The 19,941-nt window shown below is 38.5% G+C and overlaps 1 protein-coding gene across 1 annotated transcript in view; it reads left to right on the top strand.

Moving 5' to 3' along the window:
• The window catches only part of USP10 (ubiquitin specific peptidase 10), a 46,482-nt gene extending 26,778 nt beyond the window's left edge, over positions 1-19,704 (top strand). Inside the window, exons 4-14 of the mRNA XM_056500983.1 lie at positions 309-1,313; positions 6,742-6,833; positions 8,342-8,451; positions 8,870-8,925; positions 10,109-10,212; positions 10,958-11,057; positions 12,164-12,344; positions 14,746-14,911; positions 16,483-16,627; positions 17,550-17,615; positions 18,613-19,704. Coding sequence (XP_056356958.1) covers positions 309-1,313; positions 6,742-6,833; positions 8,342-8,451; positions 8,870-8,925; positions 10,109-10,212; positions 10,958-11,057; positions 12,164-12,344; positions 14,746-14,911; positions 16,483-16,627; positions 17,550-17,615; positions 18,613-18,800 — 2,213 coding nt within the window. The 3' untranslated portion in view covers positions 18,801-19,704. The remainder of the gene's footprint in view (positions 1-308; positions 1,314-6,741; positions 6,834-8,341; positions 8,452-8,869; positions 8,926-10,108; positions 10,213-10,957; positions 11,058-12,163; positions 12,345-14,745; positions 14,912-16,482; positions 16,628-17,549; positions 17,616-18,612) is intronic.
• Positions 19,705-19,941: the final 237 nt, after the last annotated feature.

Here is a 19,941-nt window from a genome sequence, read left to right as displayed (position 1 = left end):
ATGGAGATTATTCCTATAGACATTGGACTTCAATAGTTTTTCTTAAGAGGTGAATTTAATAGGGGTTATGTGCAGGAGCTGTGCAGTGATTTGGAAATTACGTAACTGATTAAGAAAATTTGAATCATGCTCTGCTGTCTTTAAGAAAATGATCTTTAGAAAGTCCTCACGGTTGAGAATGAGAATTCCTTTTGTTTGGGGGAGGGTTGTTTTTTGAGCTACATGAAAATAGGAGAGTGTTTTTCTTGCTTTTGTAGCTTTTTCATTCAGAGTGGTTCTCTAACTGAGATGTGCTTTCTCTTGTCCAGGGGAAGAGTACCAGAGAATTGAATTTGGTGTTAATGAAGTTATTGAGACTCAGTCGTCTGTCCTAAATAACACCGACTACAGTATTTCGAGTACTCTGAATCCTCAGGCTCCAGAATTCATTCTCAGCTGTGCACCTGCTCAGAAAAGCCCAGATGATGCTCTCAGCGACACCAACTACAACTCCATTGACTGCCAGTTCAGTGACCCCACCCTGGCTCTGGACAGCGGCTCCAACGCTGAAAACGACGGCTTGGCCGGAGGCCTTGGGCAGAGGGAGCGGAAAAAGAAGAAGAAAAGACCCCCTGGATACTACAGTTACCTGGAAGATGTGGCAGACGGCGTGGCGGCCCCGGAGGCGCTGGTGAACGGGCACGCCTCGGCCGCGGGGCTCGGCAGCCTGAGCGCGGAGGACGCGGAGCTGGCCGCGGAGCTGCCCGCGCTGGCCACGCCCAGGACTTGCAGCAGCCCCGCCAGCTCCGTGGACTTCCTGGCCGGAGCTGCGTGTGCCGAGCCCGGCCCCGGCGGCAGGACTGCCGAGGGGTGCCGCCTGGCTCACTCGGAACAGTTGTGCCTCCCCCCGGAGGCCGTCAGAGACAGCCCCCTAAGGACAGCTGGTGCACAGCCTTACGCTGGTACTGATACTACTGAAACTCTTGGCGTCACTAATGGACAAACACTTGAATCCTCTGGTGAGGACACAGCTGCCAACGGGGTAGAATTGCACACTGTGGAAAGCACTGACTCAGACCAAGCTAAGCCTGAGGAAGCTTCACCTACTACTGAGGCAACGGTCCCGCTTGCAGGATCGGTCCCTGTTAATCCGCCTGCAAAATCGTGGGCTAGTCTTTTTCACAATTCCAAGCCCTCTGCTTCCACATCTGTGGTCTATGTTGAGACTAAGTATACCCCTCCTGCCACATCTCCTCTGGTCCCTGAAAAACAGGTTGAAGTCAAAGAGGGACCTGTTCCAGTTTCAGAGGATCCCGTAGCCATAAAGATTGCAGGTATAGTTAATACACAGGAGTGGATGTTACACTGAAGGGTGTTAACTCTGCTTGTAAACAGGAGTGTGCAGTGATAGAGAGCATTCCTCTGGTAATGAGCTGACTGTTCAAACACTGCATGAGGAATGTCATTTGAATGAGCCAGTTTGTATCCCCCTGGGTAAACATTCCAAGCAGGCACTGCCATGTCATTATCCCAGATATGGGGAAACTATTGCTGCTTGTCAAACAACTTGTCAAACAGTCTGTGGAATGATCTGTGGTTTCAAACAGGCTGTGTGCTGTTATAAAAAGGAGAGTATGTTAGGTTTGTTCAGAAAATGTTGTGTCACATTATCCAGTATTTACAATTTTGTAGTGTATTACTATATTTATACTAAAATAAGTAAAATTCCTGGGCACTATACAGCAGTTGAAGTGTAATAGCTACATAGGTCTTGCTTCAGAAATTTCAATTCAGGAAATATCATATTTACTAATACGCTTTTTGAGGGGTCTGTCCTTCCAATGTAACCATTACAAACAGTATTGCTTTATCCATAACCAATACTAGCTGTTCTGAGTTCAAGAATAACCCTAAGGAGCTGTCCAGAGGGAACATCAGGACAGGGAGTGAGTGATACAAAAGCTTTCACTCTTGGTCCTATCATATTTTTGGTCCTAATGGGAAATGCTAGAAACTGCAGGAGGTTGGTTGTGCAGATCCAGCCAGAAATCATGAAGTTCTCCCAGCTTGGGTGCATTTTGTGTCACTGACTCACAAGTGGTGGAACCAAAGTAATTATTTTAAATATGTGAAGTGGTCCATGCATGAGAAGGCTTTGTGTAGAGTCCTGCTGTTTATGCTACGAGCTAATTTACAGGTTTTGAATGAGACAGCTTCAAATCAGATTTCCACTCTGAACAGAAGCTGGCCTGGAGATGATGTTCAGAGTGCCCAGAATTGTGTGCTGCCTCTCCTCCCCTCCTTACTCAGCAATGGTTTCATTACTCAGAATTGCCTTTTGAGAGAAAAGCTGTCAGAATAATTTCTGTTTCAGTGCATTTTCCACTTAGGTGCCATAAACACTGTATTAAAACAATATATATCTATAAAAGCAGGTGATTACAGTCTGTGTGAACCCATATGGAGAATGTTGTCTTAAAATCTCAAGCTATCATTTGGTAATGATTTTAACTTACAACTGTTTTGTGCCCATCATAAAGCTGGGATTGCTTGCCATAAAAGGAAAAGGTTTTTTATCTTGTCCAAGTTGTTCAGCTGTAAGTTAACTTTCTAAACTTTCACTGTTTCTGTATTATTTTTTGCCACCAGGTGGGAGCAGAGCTTTTTAGTTTGTCTTCAATGTACTAAAACACAAATGTAACTTTTACCCAGTGTTCTTCTGCACCTTCACTATTAGCTTGCTGTTTGGGCAGAGGAATAATCTAAGTATAGATAAAAGGAATTCATCTATTCATTGTAGCTGATTTAGGCAGGAGTTATTGCTGCAATTCATGTAATTCAGATGTTGCTGATTTCAGTGTAAAATGTTTACTTGAAGATCTGAATGCCATGTGATCAGTGCTTTGCTCTATGGAAAAAGGTGTTTTTCTTTATTTTCTTCATATGTACTTGAGTATTCTCTGTCCTGCTTGGGAAAACAGGTACCTGAGTGCTTTATTCATCCACCCACACTCAAAAATACGTTACAAGAATTTCACTTTGTGATTTCCAGACAGATCATTTGCTCCATTCTGTGTATATTTAATTTCACCTGCTTTGGTGATCATCACTGTGTGAGGGTCTGTGTTTGTCAGGTGTGTTCCTTATTTTCCCTGTGGCTGAGTTGATATCCTTCTGTTGGATTTGCTGGGAATTCAGCAGCTTCAGCTCGTGCCAATGGGAATGAATTTTTGACCACAAGTGCCATAGGGTGCTGGACACAGGTAAACTCTATACCTGAAATATCTTGAGTGAACAGGCAAAATTAACAAATCAAATTAACAAACAGCTCAGTGTTGGAGTGCCAAGGCCCTTCTGCACAGTTTTGCTGAGAGCAGGTGCTCAGCACACAAGAAGAGAAGTTGCTTTTCCAGGACAAATTGTTGGTTTGTACTTGAATTTCAGCAGTTATTAAAAGGGAGGTTAATGATTCACAGGCACCCTGAAGATAGTTTAATGCTGCTTCATTCAGCCTGCAGAGATCTGTGGTTCCTTTAGCCTCAAAGAAGCTGCACAAGGTAAGGACATGATCAGGACTAGAAAATAAATAGAAAAATAGAAAATAAATTTCATGTTGATGAGGAACAAATACTGAAGAGGTAATTTCAGCAAGTGTCCAAGATGTGTGTGCTGTGCTGGTGCTGCACTTGTGTGTTTAGAAAGGGACAAGTGTACTAATGATGCACCACAGCCTAATTTAGATCCCAGAATAATCATTTGAATAATTCATATCTAAGGGATAGTAAGGCTATAAATTTTATTGGTAAAAAAATAAGACTCTTCAAGGCTTTACTTGTCACATTTCATAGTTGGTCCCATACAATTATAACCTGATAATTAATAATGCCTTATATAATGTTGGAAGTAAGCTAAAGAAATACATGATTGGAAAAATATCAATTCTCTGAGTAGTCTTTTAACTGTTCTTGGTGATCTTAGGAAAAACTGTAGTGAGTGAATCTGTAACAATTTTCTGAATCATGTTCTTCTGCAGTGTTTTCACGGTGGCAGATGGAGGTTCCAGTGCCCATAAAATCTGTTTACAGCAGGCAGGATTTGAGATGAATTGAAGAACAGGAACTTTTAACATCTGAGTAAATCAGGATTGGTTTTCAATTAGAAGAAAGGGAATCCAATAAGTGCAAGTATGGAAGGCACCAGAACAGAAACCAAATGCAAGTACAGTGTGAAGAACTAATGGTAGAAGTGTTAGAGGAAAGGATCTGGAAGTTCTAGGGATTTGATGAGTGTCTTTAGTACAGCTGAAGAAGACAAAGGTTTTTTCCCCCTGTGTGCTAATACCAGCTTACATGGAAAACATGGGAAATAACTAATTCTGCTGCAATTCAACTAATTCTTGATACAGTGGCAGTCTTTGGGCATTTCTGAAGGAATATTTCATAGTGCAGCAGCAAAAATGGAAATAAGGTGTAAAAACTGTGTGGGCAAATATTGAAAATTCAGAGTTAATTTGTCTCAGATGTTATTGTTGGTGTAACTGTGATTGTAAATCCAAATTTACCAAACAAATTCATAAAGAAGATGGTATTCACAGTTCTGCCAAGACTAGTGATAAAATGAAAATTCAGATTGGAAGACAGGTGTTTCAGTGTTACATAGTAGAAGATTTTTTTCCCATTTTAAAGCTAGGGAAATGCTAGAGCAAGGAGTTGTGGAGACACCCAGGGTCCTGGGGTGTTTTATAAACTTCAGAAATACAACCTTTTGTACATTCAAATTGCATTGTTACAGAAATGTTTTTGTTTCATGTCATCCAGCAGTGTTGTCCTGGGATTTTTAATCATTGTCCAGATTTGAGGAAAGATCAGAATAGCAGAGACAGCATTCTCAAAATCAGGGCCTTAAGCCAGGTGTTCAGTTCCTAACTTGTAACCACCCTTCAGCCTGCACACCTTTCACTAAACTCTGGGCTTGCTTTGTGTAGGAAATCACCTTGTTAAAAAACACTTGAAAGGTAATTGTATTAACAAAGCCCAGTGAATGAACTTCAGCAAAATGCTTTCTGTTTATCTGCAGAATTATCTAAACATCTCTTTCCACACATCAGTACCCTCTGAAAGAAATGAGTTTTCTGGGTGATGGCGTGAGCTTTCCAACAGGTTTTGAATTTTGAAGGTTTTCTCACAGTTGTGTTTATTTCTTCTGATACACTTGTAAAAGTTTTTAGTTTCTGTGTGTTAGATGTAAGCTGGAAATGTGCTGTTGAATGGAATTGCTGTACACAAACTCAGGTCTTTGGTAAAAGAATCAAAACTCCCAGGAATTGCACTGGAGCCTGCTCACAAAGCAACTTTGTGACCACAAGAGGATGCTAAAGGTCCTCTTAAAGTCTTTATTTAGCACGAGGCAAAAATGGGGAAGAAAAGAGTTAATGTAAAAAGTTATTGATAGCCACAAAAGAAGCTTTTTTTTGTTACTTTTATCCTTATTTTCAGCAATGATGAATTATGTTAACAGAAATATTGTGTGTGAACACAGTTCAAATGTTGCTGCTCTTGCAATACATTCTGAAGTACTTCAGCAGTAATTTCATAATCTGTTTTAGCCCTCAATAGAAAAGAATCTTCTTCTGCATCTGTGCTACATCATCTTCCATTTTAAATTTTTTACTGTCCACTCTTTCAGGTGGCACAGGTTCTTTATGTAATAGACAACTGAGCTAAACTTTTTTTTTTTGTCCATTTTATTTACTTAGAACTGATATTATCTGCAGAAAATACTATAGGGAAATAGCTTGGCAGTAGAAGGATGTGGATTTTGTTTGCTTATTTACAGCTTTGTACCTCTATCTTGTTATTTTATCTTTTTAGTCCTGTAGTGAACAGCTCCAGTTCTTTATAGGGTATAAGAGTTTTAGAGCCCCTCACATTTATTATGAAAATAAATAACCCCACTGGTTCACAATTGCTATATTTGCTTGCAATTTGTATGTTGTCTTGTATACATCTTATTTTGCAAGTTTAAAGTATATGAGCTCTAATATTTTCTTTAAACAGTTCTTATTTAGGTATCTAAATAACAGCCCAGGATTCCTGGAAAAGCTCCCTTTGTTGCTCTTGGTTTCATAACTGGGACAAACTAACGTGCAGTGGTTTCTATGTTTTAAACTTGGGCCATTGCTGAAGGTTTTGAAAGCAGGAAAGAGTAGGAATTCTGTTATGTAAGGCTGTTATCTTGTAGATTTTGGAAACATTAAATAAAACAGCGTGTTCTGAAGAGCAGAGCACATCTGTCTGTATTTGCACCAAGATGATTTTGTTGCAAGATAGTGGATGGTGAAACTTCTAGACTGAGACTGCTGCCTTGGCTTCATCCCTCTTCAAAGCAGAAAAATGTGGAAAATACTTGATAAATCTGGTGACAAGTGATTCCAGCTAATGGTATTTTGTATCTGTGTATGTATCTATGTAGCAATATAAATAAAATATCTGGATTTAGGAAAACAAATCCAAATCAATAGGTCTTGTTTTGGAGTGGCAATGATCAGTGTTGTATCAACATCTCCTGATCTGAATCCCAGGATGTCTTCAGTGGAAGGAAAACCTCTGATCTGGAATGTGAAAAATGGAGTGGAAAACATTTGCTGATATTTCTGTGAATCTTTTTCAGTTATTTGAATGACTGTGTAATGCTGCAACAGATACTTGTTTGATGGCCACGAGAGTTTTGTTGATGCTCAATTTGTTGTTTCTCATTCTGCAGAAATACTGGAAAATGTAAGACTAATACATAAACCAGTGTCTTTGCAACCCCGAGGGCTGATCAACAAAGGAAACTGGTGCTACATCAATGCTGTATCCTTCCCTGGGAAAAAATTAATGCTCTTAAGTTGATATTTTTATATTATATCTGTCAGAGTTTTTCTGGATTGTTCTGGTAAGTATTTTATGAAAGTGTTTTGTTTTCCCAGATCCTGCTCCTGTGGTTAAAATGCTGAAGTGTATCAGCCAGAAATCCAGAGGGATTTTGGATCATTAAACCTGGTGTGCAGGGTTCTCCTGCAATCCTCTTGGCAGTTTGTTACCCATGTCAAAATATTTCAGAACTGTAACTTCTTCTGACTGAAACCCCTGTAATTTCTAGCAGTGTTTCCCCATGACTCTGTGCATCCATTTAAATGGTTATTTCTCTTTTTCACTTGAAGTAAGTGTTCTTACACTTGGGCTTGGTTTTGCAGTTTAAGTGGATCATTTGGGTTTGTGCTGAGCAGGTTGTCACTGTCGTATCATCTGTGTAAAGCAGCATTTAATTTAAATTAATCCTGCTACAATCTTACATATGGAAGATGAGCTTGCTCTTAATGAATTTGAGTTATATTCCCCTGCAAAAATAACTTTTACCCTGAGGAACAGAAAGCACCTTCCCTCCATGCTATGTTATGATATTAATAAAAATATTAATAAACAAATTATCTACCATGTCAGCAAGGCTGACTGCAAATGACATTTGGGATACTTGTAGTGCTGATACTGCTAGTGAAAAATGCTAACACCAATTTCAGGACTGGTCATGGCAGATCCTAATAAACTATTTCTAGGCCAATGACTGTGCTTTAAATAAAGCTTTTATCATATATAACCAGTTCTGCACTTCCTTTGGTTATATACACTCTACATCTTAGCTCCCATTTTTTCAATCTTACAGTTTTACATTGGAATTTGTTATTCAGTTTTTGCACACTCTAGGGATCCAATTATTCTCTCTTCAGCTGTTGAGATTGATCCCTGATTTTGGCATTTCCCTTTCCCTCCAGTTTTTTAGTACATTTCTGCCCACTGCTCTCACCAAGTTGTGATGTTTTTGAGTATTATTTTTCCAGCATACTCTGGAGTTTCCAGGCTGCTCCCAATTCTTTGCAGTGTCTCACATCTCAGCAGGTTTTGCTTTGGTTGCAGGGGTGACTCAGCACCTTTAAGTTTAAGCTGGTTTCTTCCATTCTTCTCAGAACATATGTTCCAAGTTGTCTCCTGGTTAATTCTCTAAAGTCTTTCCTATGAAAGTTCTTTTCCTCTCCTGCTCCTGGATGAAATGTTTCCTTATCCATTAATTAAAGTTTTTGCCATGATTAAAATGTCAGTGAAGTCACTTCATGTTACAAGATGCTGGGGCTTTTTTTTTTTTAGTATAACTTCTGTTGCTTAATATTGTGATAAAGCTTCATCCTATTTTCCAGTTTAATTCTTGGATTGATCTGTATAATAAAAAAACAGCTCTGTTTTTCATATCATTTTGCATATAATTGAATATTTGGTTAATGCACAAGATGCCATTTTCTGCATGTTTCCTTAATGCCACTGTATAGACCCTGCAAGCCTTGGTTGCTTGTCCTCCAATGTATCATTTAATGAAGTCCATTCCAATGTATTCCAAATCGCAGAGGCCGTGCACCTCCACACCAATGCTAGACAGTTTGTAAGTAGCTTGGGAAAAAGCAATAAAAGTCTGGGGTCTGGCTAAGCTCATTCAGAAATACCTAGCAATGGCTGTTGTTAGAAGTTGATATGTATCCAGAAGGTTTTGTGTGTTTTTGGGTGACACTTTTATAATGAACTTGGTATTTTACAAGTGCTTAGAAGGTAATTCCTGTTGCCTTGGGAATATCAGTTTTGTGTAGTGTGCAAAAATGAACTGTGAGAGGTGCAAGGACCAGCCTGGGTTTCACTGCAATGATCAGGTGAATTGTTATGTCTGAACTTTACTCAGATTTTGTGGTGATATTCTTTGATTTTGTTTCGTTTTAGAAGTCAGAATGACAGTTACGTGAATTTTATTACTTGTCCTAAGTGTTAACTTGCTGCTCATGTCCAGTTGTTCTTCCCTTCTGTTTCAGTGTTCGTTTAATGAATGAGTTCACTAATATGCCTGTACCTCCTAAAGCAAAGCAAGGTGAGTGGGCAACAGGGCACAAAGCAGAAAATGATGGGGAGAAGCCTTTGGGGTAAAGATCTGCATGGGGGGAGAGGTGTTGCACCTTGGACTTTTTTTCTTCTGTTTGATGGACCAAGTGTACAAGTGCAGGAGGAACAGTTTTTGATGAAGGTTCACTTAGTTGTGAAGATGCCTTCTAAGAACATGCCCTTTCTAAGAAAATCAAGTTGAACCTCCCCATATTTTCCTCCCTTCCTTACATATTTCCAGCTGTTTATTTATTAGATTGCACAATTCTGCTCCTTAAATCCTGCACACTCACTGCTTTGGAACAAAATGGGGCCATAAGGTGTCCCTTAAGCAGTTGGAGATTGCCTGCAGGAATATTATCCTGGCTTCTGATTCCAGTGGGAAAACTTCAGATGTGTCTGATTTCTCCTGATACATATTTAGGCTCGATGATAAGGGAGTGAAGAATAGCATATTTTTTGATGCAAATAAATTATCTTAAAGGTTTCAGTTATTTAATCTTAATTTTAAACCAAGTCTGTTATATTTCAAACTTGTAGAAACAAGCACATTCCTGAAACGATTCTTTATGTAACATGATAAGGAAATATCAGGAGGAGCTGGTTGTTCCGGTGATTTCCAAACAGTTCAGACATTTCTGTGGTTTCTTTCTGTAAAACAAATCTTACTGGCTTATGCAATTTATTTTACTTGTAGGTCATTTTCTTGTGTAGTTTTCCAGTGTAGTTCTGAGGTTTTGTATTGCCATTAGGTGGAACATTCTGTCAGGCTGTTCTTGGGGTTTTTATTTTGCAGAGGGCAAAAGTGATCTGATAGAATTGCAAATACACAAAAGGTTTTAGGATGTGTTCTTCGAGTACAGAAGAAATGCAAATAATGCAGATAGCACTAAAAGTGATCTTTTATGATGGCTGTTGATATTCTGGTTAATTTTCTCAGAACTTTTCCTGACTATCTGAAAGTTTCTGCAGGATGATATGTTTTAAAACAATGTTTGGAGATAAGTTGTGTCTTATAACTTCTGAGCTCAAGACCTCAAAATTGCAATAAAACTATTAAAAAAAAAAGTTCTGGACTCCAATACTAGTGATGTGTGAAGGGACTGTTAAGGTATAATGTAAGAAAGCCTTTTATTTATTATTACTTACAGTAATTCTCTTTCACCTTGCAGCTTTAGGTGATAAAATAGTGAGAGACATCCGACCAGGAGCTGCCTTTGAACCAACCTACATTTACAGGCTCTTGACAGTTATAAAGTCAAGTCTGTCAGAAAAGGTGGGACTTCAAATCCTTGGCTTGTGGAACTGCATTGCAGGGCAGGCACAGCCCTTAAACCTCTGCAAAGCCAAACCTCAGGCTCTGCTCAAATGTCTCTAAAATCAGCTCATTGCCAGTTCATGGTAATGAAGCTCGACTGTCTTGGGACCAGAATTATAGGAAAATGTTAATTACAGGTTTGGCAGTTTGAGATGTCAGAATAATGGAAAAATTACTGTTGGAATAGAACATCTCTTTTTATAATGGAGTTACCAATTAATTTACATTTAAGAATGAACTGTTGTTCATTTTTATGAGGAATTCAGCTAAGACTGATTGAAGGTCCAGAAACTTCAAAATACCTGTTCAGGTTTAATTTCAATATAAAGAAAAGATAATAATTCAAACTGTCCTTTGATTTGGCCTTGGCTTGACAAGCAGCTTTTAATAGTGGTTGTAAAAGAAATGGGGGGAAGAAAATTCCAACTTACATGTGAAATGGAATTTGTATTGAGGAAAATGCAGAATTCTTATAGCTAGTTGTGTAGCTGATGTGTATATTTACTGCTTATTGCAGTTTGGGTTTAACTGGTTAAAAAGAAGTTCGTGTTATAATAAAATTTAAACTTTATTTGACATACTTTTAGACTCAGTAGTTGCTAAATTAATAGGAGAAAGCTGGATTTGTTCAGTGTCGTCAACTTTCTGTTAAAAGGAAACCATGAAAAATCATAGAATTAATTAAAAAAAATACTTTGTTCAGGGCAGGCAAGAGGATGCTGAGGAATACTTGGGATTTATCCTCAATGGACTACATGAAGAAATGCTGACCCTCAAGAAACTTCTCTCTCCACATAATGAAAGTTAGTGGAATTTTTTTTTGTAGCAAACAATTGATTTCAAAAACTGTTTGTGTGGTGATTCCATAATACAGAGTATTATGCTTGGAGCAGATGTTGAGATAGGGATAGAATGTCATGTCACTAGGACATAAGCAAATAATATTTTGTTAAAATTTGGATACAGTGAGTCCATTTTGCCCAGTTTGTGAATGATCTGAAGTTACTGGGTTTCTGGAAAGGCATCATGGCTCTGCCAATACTCTGAATGACAATAAGTCACATCCCTGGTTCTCCTAAACAACAAAACTCAAAATTACACATTTTACTGAGCCCAGCTAAGCATTGTTTGGGGCTAACTGGAGTTGATCAGTCTTGTTTGTCATTTATAACACCCATAATGTCAGTGGTTTTTCACTCTCCATGGGAGTAAAAATATATCAGTGTCTTTTTCACTGATCTTTAAACCAACTGTTAAGATATTTTTTTCTAATACAAACCAATATACTAAATTATTTGAAAATTCTTACTGACAGAGTTGAGGAGAATTTAGTTTGAAAGAATTACTAGAATTTGTGTGCAGAGTAAAATGTCATTTGAGTTTATAGAGGCTTTAGCTTGAACCCCCTTTACAAATAAAGTCCTGCAAGCCTTAGCCAAGTAAGAATTCAGATCACTAATTACCCAATTTCTATTTGGTAGGGTAAATTTTTTAGGATATAAAGTCATACCATTTTTTGTTCCTTAGCTGTATGCAGTTTATAACCTCCTGACTTTGGCACTGGCTGGGAAAATACCTGTGTAGAAAAGGAGTTGTATTTAATAATGGCATAATTCTGTTTCCAGAATAACACTTGACTTTCTAATTTTCTAGAAACCCCATAAATTTACTTCTAAAAATATGTCAAACTTTGCTATTTACATACAGTCATCAGTGAGCTGCCTTCTGTTAATACATGGATGTGTCACACTGGGAGCAAAGCTGGAATATGCTTGTTGTCTTTTTTTAATCAAAACAATGATGCATGAAAACATTTTATCCTCAAAAACTTATTTGTACTGAGGGTTTTGCCTTTCAAATCCTTTATCTGTCACAAACCCCAGTGTGTTTTTTCTCCTTGTCACTGAAGAAGTGTCGGTGTCCAATGGCCCTGAGGCTCAGAGTGTTCCCAGGGAGGAGGAGCAGGAGGAGCAGGGGGAAGGCAGCGAGGACGAGTGGGAGCAGGTGGGACCTCGCAACAAATCCTCCGTCACTCGCCAGGCTGACTTTGTCCAGACTCCAATCACTGATATTTTTGGTGGTCACATAAGGTACTGTACTTTTTCCTACAACTTCTAGACTTGTATTGGCTGAATCTTTTAAAAATTTTTAAATGAACAGATTCTTCTGAGATCCCAAGCCCTGAATTGCACGTGGAAAAGGAGTTTGGAATATTTATGCTTTGAAGATTGTCTAAGAATTCCAAAGCATTTCAGAGCTTCCTAATTTTTATGACCTCTTATCTCATGTTATAAAGAAGGATACTGAGAGAGAATGAGATTTACAGAGTTAAATCTTGAACTAAAACATAAAAGTGTGAATTTTAGGTTATTCAGACCCTTCATGTTTCCCAGAGAAAGCTGTGTTTAATAGTAAAGAAATGCTAAAGGGAAAAGAAATCTGGAAAAATGTAAATTGCTACAAGATGTTCCTGGAATGAAAAGAATGTAGGTTATCACTTCTGTGCAGGTCTGATACCAGACAAAGGCAAAAAGTAGAATCTAAAATAATTTTTTTGGAAAGGAAGCCTCCTGACTTGTTTGGAGAGATGTATAATTTAAAATGAAAGCAAAGTAAACACTTGCTGAAAACATACAGCAAAACAAAACTGCTAGACTTGAGGAATTATTTTTAAATTGGAGACAGACACTTAATTGCTGGTGTTTGACTCTCTGTGTTGCCAGATATTGAGTCTAGAAGTGTGAATAATGTGGGCTAGTGCCTTCTGCCTTGGAAATGCTCTGAAATTATTTATTCTTCAGGGTTTTGAGCCAGACAGCTGGTAAATAAAATTATCTTTTCCGTAGAATTTGGCAGACAGGTGTTTGTAGGTATTGATGGAGTCCTACATTGGTGGTTCATATACCCAAGGTGTTGTTAATACCCCAGGTATATTTACCAGAATTTGTCACAATTGTTTAGATCTCTACATTATTCCATCAGTTTTTATATTAAAAATACTGAGATGATGCAGTTTTCTGTAGCAGTCCACAGAAAATGATATAAAGCAAAGGTAATACTGGAAAAAGGCAAAAACTTGCAATGAGCAGCAGAACCACAGGATCCAATCCAACATCTGCTGGTAGCACATCCACTTTATTTATCCTTCACACCAGGGCACAGCTCACCACAGAAACAGCATCCCATGGGATGTTGGAAAGCTTCATCCCAGGGGTGGAGATAGGAAGGACTGAATATAAAACTGCCAGTAGAATTCCACTAAATGAAAGTGTCAGAAACTGGAAAAATCCAGGGAAAAGCAGTGGGGAGGAGATGATTCGAGTTGGCATCTTTTGGCTGGGGAAATTTCAGACCTGGGAGATTTTAGGCTGTCCTTGGAGGGTTGAGTCTATTAAATGTCTGTTTAACATAATTACTTAAAAACCCCAGCCTATAAAGTCTTTCTTAGCAACATGAGGCTTGAGTGGAAAGTACCAGGTTTTCCTGAGAATTCTTGCATTGCCTGAGTAATTTTTCAATGAAAATGATGGGTTTTCCCATGTCCAGCTGAGATTTGTAATTATTCTAATAAGGGACATTGTTCCAGGGAAATCATAGCCCAGCAAAGGTTTTGCTATCAAATCAATTTCTGCATATCTTGGGAAGAAAATATCCTGAAGAAGTGTTACAATATAATATCTGCTTTTTAAAGTGAAGGTGTTCCTGTTTTTAATGCATTCACTTCCCTCTAAGGGATAGATATTTGCCAATATTGAGCTGCACTGGATTTCTGCTGGTGCTTCAGGGCTTTGCCTGAGAAAAAAGGGCTCTCTTGATTATCCTGAACATTAAAATTAACCTGAACATTAACATTTCCTACCTGACCTGGAAATATTCCAGCATAGCCAAATGACTCTGAGCTATATTAATTATAATTCTGGTTTCAATATATAACAACATTATAATTTACATATATGGATACAGAAAATAATGAGAAGAAAATGAACTGCCTGTCCTCAATGGAGCATAATTTATATTTCCTATGACAAGATTTAAGCAAACAATTTAAAATCACTGTGAAATTGGTCTTAGAGAAGTGACAAAAAATTGTGTATTTTTATTAGAGAATCTAGAATCAGCTATGATTTTTTCAGTAGAACACAGATAAGCACTGGCACTTTGCACTTGTGAAGAGCTGCTGGAAAACTAAACTAACAAAAATAACCAGGAGGCAAATTTTTTAACAAATGCTTATCAAAATTTTCAGTCTTTTTCCTCAAACTTTGGATGCTTACCCAATAACTTTGCATAAATAAAACAGTTCAGCTACAATCCCATTCACAATAATCTTAGTAGATGTTAAAATTATGTAAATTTGGGTAAATTGTTAAAACTTGATGTTTAACCTTTATATTTGTATGTGTTGCCTTGAATTAACTCATTCTTCCTTGAATGTTCTGCCTGATTGAAAACCACACTTTATTCCATTTAGATTTCTTTTTTCCTCCACAGATCTGTTGTTTACCAGCAGAGTTCCAAGGAGTCTGCCACGCTGCAGCTCTTCTTCACCCTGCAGCTGGACATCCAGTCGGACAAGATCCGCACCGTGCAGGATGCCTTGGAGAGCTTGGTGGCACGAGAGTCTGTGCAGGGATACACCACAAAAACCAAGCAAGAGGTGTGTTCTGGTCACCCCTCACTCACAGCCAAATGCTAAACTTTGAATTTAAAAGGGTTTTCTTAGAGATCTGGCTTTGCAAAGAGTTGTCAGAACACACTTGAACAAAAACCTTTCCAGAGAGTCTTGCAGCAGTGAAATGTCAGCTCTGACACAAAGTGAGCCTGCAAATAGCTGGGGTTTGAGTTGATGTTATAATTTATTGGGGATTTAGTGGAGAATATACTAAATTAACAGGCTGAACTGTGGTAAAGATACATAATATTATGTTCAATATCATAACTTACTGATTCTTGGGGATTGTCAGATGCTCTTAGTAAAGGAGCAGCTCTTCAAAGTAAATAACTTTTTATTTTACAAATAGTACATTATAGTAATAATTGCAATAGAAAAGTACTTACAAGGAGGAGGAGCATGCCTTTGGTTTGGCAGTTTGAGAACTTGTGATAGAGGATAATAATTAAACTTGCCTCACTAAGGCCTTGCCTTGTTTCCTGTGGTGGGTGGTGGTAAAGGCAGCTCTGGTGTGCAGGGAATGCTCACATGGGAATTCCATGTGCACTGTTGGTAACTCTGTAGTTGTAGGTGTTCCCTCTGACTTTGATGTCTGTAAGTTTTCAAAATCCTCCGGATGAGAACAGGATTAGGTAAAGAAAGGAGGTTCATTTCCCTTGAAAAGCTAAAGATGAAAAGCAGAAATTTGTTTCCTTTGAATATTCAGAACATATATTTCTCCAGTTGTTTTCCATGTGAAAGTAACATTTGCAAGCTGATTATGATTTACCACAAAAATCTTGTTTTGCTTCCCATTAATTTTTTTGGTTTTTTACTCCAAAAGGTTTAAAGTTTTTGAGTGACAACCCAGTGCTGGGTTGGAAGAAATCGGTGTTCAAATTTGGTGCTGTGTGATATTTCAGAGTTTGGATGGAAATACAAGCACCCACAGTATCTTCCAGGTCTTTTTTTCAAAAGAAATTCAAACTGAAATAGTTGTTTTTGTATTAAAATTTTAGTAAAAACACTGAACATATTGTCTGTAGAACCTTGGAAAGAGAAAATGCTTTTTCCCCATGAGTTTCTTTTCAACACATAGGTTCTAGCAGAATCAAGCCCTCTATTGAAAAATAATATGGTTACCAATGAAGAGATTTTTCTCAATTTAAAATGGATAAAACCTTAAGCAGTTATTTTGAGAAATATTTTTATGTCTTCATTTCTAGGAAGGCAAAACATTTTTGTTCTGCAATTCTGAGCTCGCCTCCTGGTTTCCAGACAGAAATTTTGTGGATTGTTTGGCTATAATTATATAAAAATCACTATTTAGTAGAGAAAAGTGTGGTCATAACTCATGTTTTTCTTTTTGAATATACTGAGTTCTTTGAAATAATGGTAGGATTGAAGATCCAGTGGGCTTTAAGTCACAGACGAGCGTTTATCATAAATTATTACTGCAATAATAACAAACCAGGGTTTGCTGCTAGTGAATTTAAAATGAAATACTTATTTAAAGGAGGAATTTTGAGGGGGTAACAGAAAATGACAAGTTTTCTTCCTCTGGGTCTGTGTGTCAGGTGGAGATCAGTCGAAGGCTCACCTTAGAAAAGCTGCCCCCTGTTCTTGTTCTACACCTCAAACGCTTCGTGTATGAGAAGACTGGAGGATGCCAGAAGCTGATCAAGAATATTGAGTACACTGTTGATCTGGAAATCAGTAAAGGTGAAAGATTTATGAGCAGAATTTAATTCTCTTCATGGGAAAGATAATGTTGTATTTCCTACAAATGTTTAATTTTCTCCCACACAAGGTTTTCTCTTCATTGTTACCTGAAAATTTGGTCATTTGGGTGAATTTTTTGTGGGGTTTTTTAACAATGAAAGATCTTAAATCCTTTGGCACTTCCTGGACAATGAGTTCCTGTCTGTACAAGAGTGCTGCCAATATTGGATATTTTTATCACAAATTTAATTCAGAGAAGTGTCAAATTATTTAATTAATGAAGTGCTAGTGGAAGGAAACTGGTGTTTTATAGAAAATGCAGCCTGAAGGTAGACAATCCATAGTCAAGGATCCTTTATTTAACAAGTATGCTAGGAAATACTTTAAATAGTGTGAGATTGGAAATTGTCCAGCATCTGAAACTTGCCAAAATAATGCCTTTTGTTTTGAGCTGACAAATGGACTATTAGCCAGCCAGTAGCTCAAATAGGAATAAATAAAATCAGTGTATACTCATATCTCAACTGAGATCTGGACCTTGTCAGGCAGTGCTCTTTTGTTTACTTAATATTTTATTTTGCAGTTTCACTTTAGGAATGTAAGCGTGACTTGGAATCTGAAATTGTTTCTCTCATTGTTTGACAGCAGGAATGAAAGGGGAAAAATGAAATAGTCTGATCTTTTACTCTTTTTTTCTCTTCATTTTTGGTGGTATCTGTAAACCTTTCATAAGCCACAGTGTTCAGCAAGCCTGCAAATTCACTCCCTTGAGTACCAGTTATTAGAACCTTGACCATTCTTTAAAGGCTACAGAGGAAATTTCAATTAAATGTTCTCCTTTGTGACAATGTTGTTTTTTCTGAAAAATAATTGATCTTCTTGTTAGAGAATTTCTAATGTGTGACTGTTTTTCCTCCTCCAGAGCTACTATCTCCTGGTGTGAAAAGTAAAATTTCCAAAGGCCAAAGAACCTACCGGCTCTTTGCAGGTACTTAATCTGTGTGGTCCCTCAATTGCACATGCAGATTCTACATGTGGAATTGTGGAGACACTGGGTTACATTAAGTGTTTTCTTTTAAATTGCATTGAAGTAGCTTGTAGGTGTGAAATCCCTGTATTTGGTGGGATTTGCTGAGAATTGGGAGATTTGGTGTGCTGGAGAAACTCTGGTTTGGACAAAGGCTGGGTGTCTGCTAAGAAAGGCAGGAGCTTCTCTTTCAAATGGAGAATGGAAACCCCTCCCTCCAAATTATTATAATTTTGAAATTAAGGGGCTCTCAGGCAAAGATTGGGGAATTAGGAATAACAGTTCTTTACTAGGAAAATTAAAATAGAAATGCAGTATTACACAGAACAATCCCAGCCCTGCCAGAGTCAGAATCCAAGCTGACACCCGTCAGTCAGTCAGGGTGTTGGCACAGTCCCATTCAATGGTGGCTGCATCCTCCTGCAGTGACAGATGTGGTTCAGCTGGAGCAGTGCTCCTGGAGAAGGTGCAGTTTCCTCTGAAGCTCCAGGGATGATGTGGAAAGGTCTGGCTTTCCTCTGGAATCCAGTGGGTAAAGGCTGCTCTGGTGTCCAAAATCTCAGTTTTTCTCTGGGTAGGAAAGGCTTGGCTGCTCCCCTGGCTGAAGCATCTCCCAGTGGGATGATGGAATTTTATCAGTCATGCACTGGGACTCAATGGCCATGAACAGGAGATATCTCCTGGAGGGAGGATGGGCTGTGGGAAGATAAAGATGATTGCCCAGCTGCTTTAAAGATGGCCCATGAGCAGAGGATGTGTGCCAGGAGATCAGGGTCACTGCCCCACCTGGGTTAACAGCTGGTGATAGAATACACACTTTTGGTCACATCCTCTATTGCAAGCTAAGACATCCCTAAACCCTGAGGCTTTTCCTGGATCAGCTGCAGTGTAGGAGGGATCTCTGGCTACCATTTAACCCCTGCTGCACCAGCTCCAACCCCTCCGTGTGTCCCCACAGTCGTGTACCACCACGGGAACAGCGCGACGGGCGGGCACTACACGACGGACGTGTTCCAGATCGGCCTCAACGGGTGGCTGCGCATCGACGACCAGGCCGTGCGCGTGGTGCACCACTCGCAGGTGGTGAAGGCGGCCCTGGAGCGCACAGCCTACCTCCTGTACTACCGCCAGGTGGACCTGCTGTGACCTGTAAATGCTCTTCTGAGTGAATCTTCCCCCCTTTTTGTTCCTTGTTTTTCTTTTGTTTTCTTTTTTTTTTTCCCATTTTTTCCCCATTTTTATTATTTTTTTTTTTTTGTCCCCTCGCAACTATGGGATAGAGCGATAAAGGAAGCTGCCGTTTGTGCACAACGTAGTTTGTGTTGACTTTTTTTGACTTTGCAGAATGAAGTGGCTCGGTTGGAAGCCTCGTGAATCACAAAAAAAAAAAAAAAAAGAAAAATATTAGAAAAGAAATAAAGTTCATCCGAGTTAATGCTGAATCCTAAGATAATAAAAAGGGGATTTGCATTGAATTCCCACTTTCTAATTGCGTAGTAGAAGAAAACCCTGCACCAGCAACAGAACTTGTAGATTTCTGTGAAAATGTTTTATCTTTACTTCAGTAAAAAAAGAAAAAAAATTTAAAAAAAAAAAATAAAAGCTCTCTCTGCTTCCCCAATAGTTTTTTGATAAGTGGTAAAATATGAGCCGATGTGTATGAGATGGAAATGGTCCTTTGTGCTTCAAAACATGTACAAACTGCAGAGTTGCTGGTTCCTGATAGGAAGACACATTTTAATAATTGTGCGATGAGAAACTGCTTAAGTACACATTGCAGATCAAATATTTGGAGTTAAGATGTTAGTCTATATAGATGGGTGATTGTAACTTTATTGCTATTAAGAAATTTCAAACTGCATTTATGCTTCTGTGTACATGAAATTAAGAAAATGGGCAAAATAATTAAGATTGATATTTCTTTAAGTCTGCTTTGTTTAATTTTGCTGTCTGCTCTCCTATAATGTTGAGTTCCTAATTGTACACAGTTTAGTGATACCTAGAAGTATAAAGTTGTCGCCCATCAATAAAAGTCACAAAGTTGGTTTAAGGTGTGTGTGTGGGTTTTGTTTTTCCTCAGGTGTGAATCCTACCCTTGGGAACTCTGAAGGTTTCTGTCTAGCACTTCTCAAGGTGTAGGGAGCCTTCACCAAATGAACTGGAGATGATTTTTCTTTGCTTCTACAAATTTTTGAAACTTCAGAAATGTAACTGCTTTGCATTCAGGTGGAACTGAATTTAGAGGGGAGAGGGAAAGGGACATGGCAGTGCCAAGGCTGAGCACTGA

This window comes from Oenanthe melanoleuca, chromosome 11 (genome assembly GCF_029582105.1).
Source record: "Oenanthe melanoleuca isolate GR-GAL-2019-014 chromosome 11, OMel1.0, whole genome shotgun sequence".
NCBI lineage: Eukaryota > Metazoa > Chordata > Aves > Passeriformes > Muscicapidae > Oenanthe > Oenanthe melanoleuca.
The sequence above is the reverse complement of the archived record's forward strand: the minus strand, read 5'-3'. Positions and strand labels throughout refer to the sequence as shown.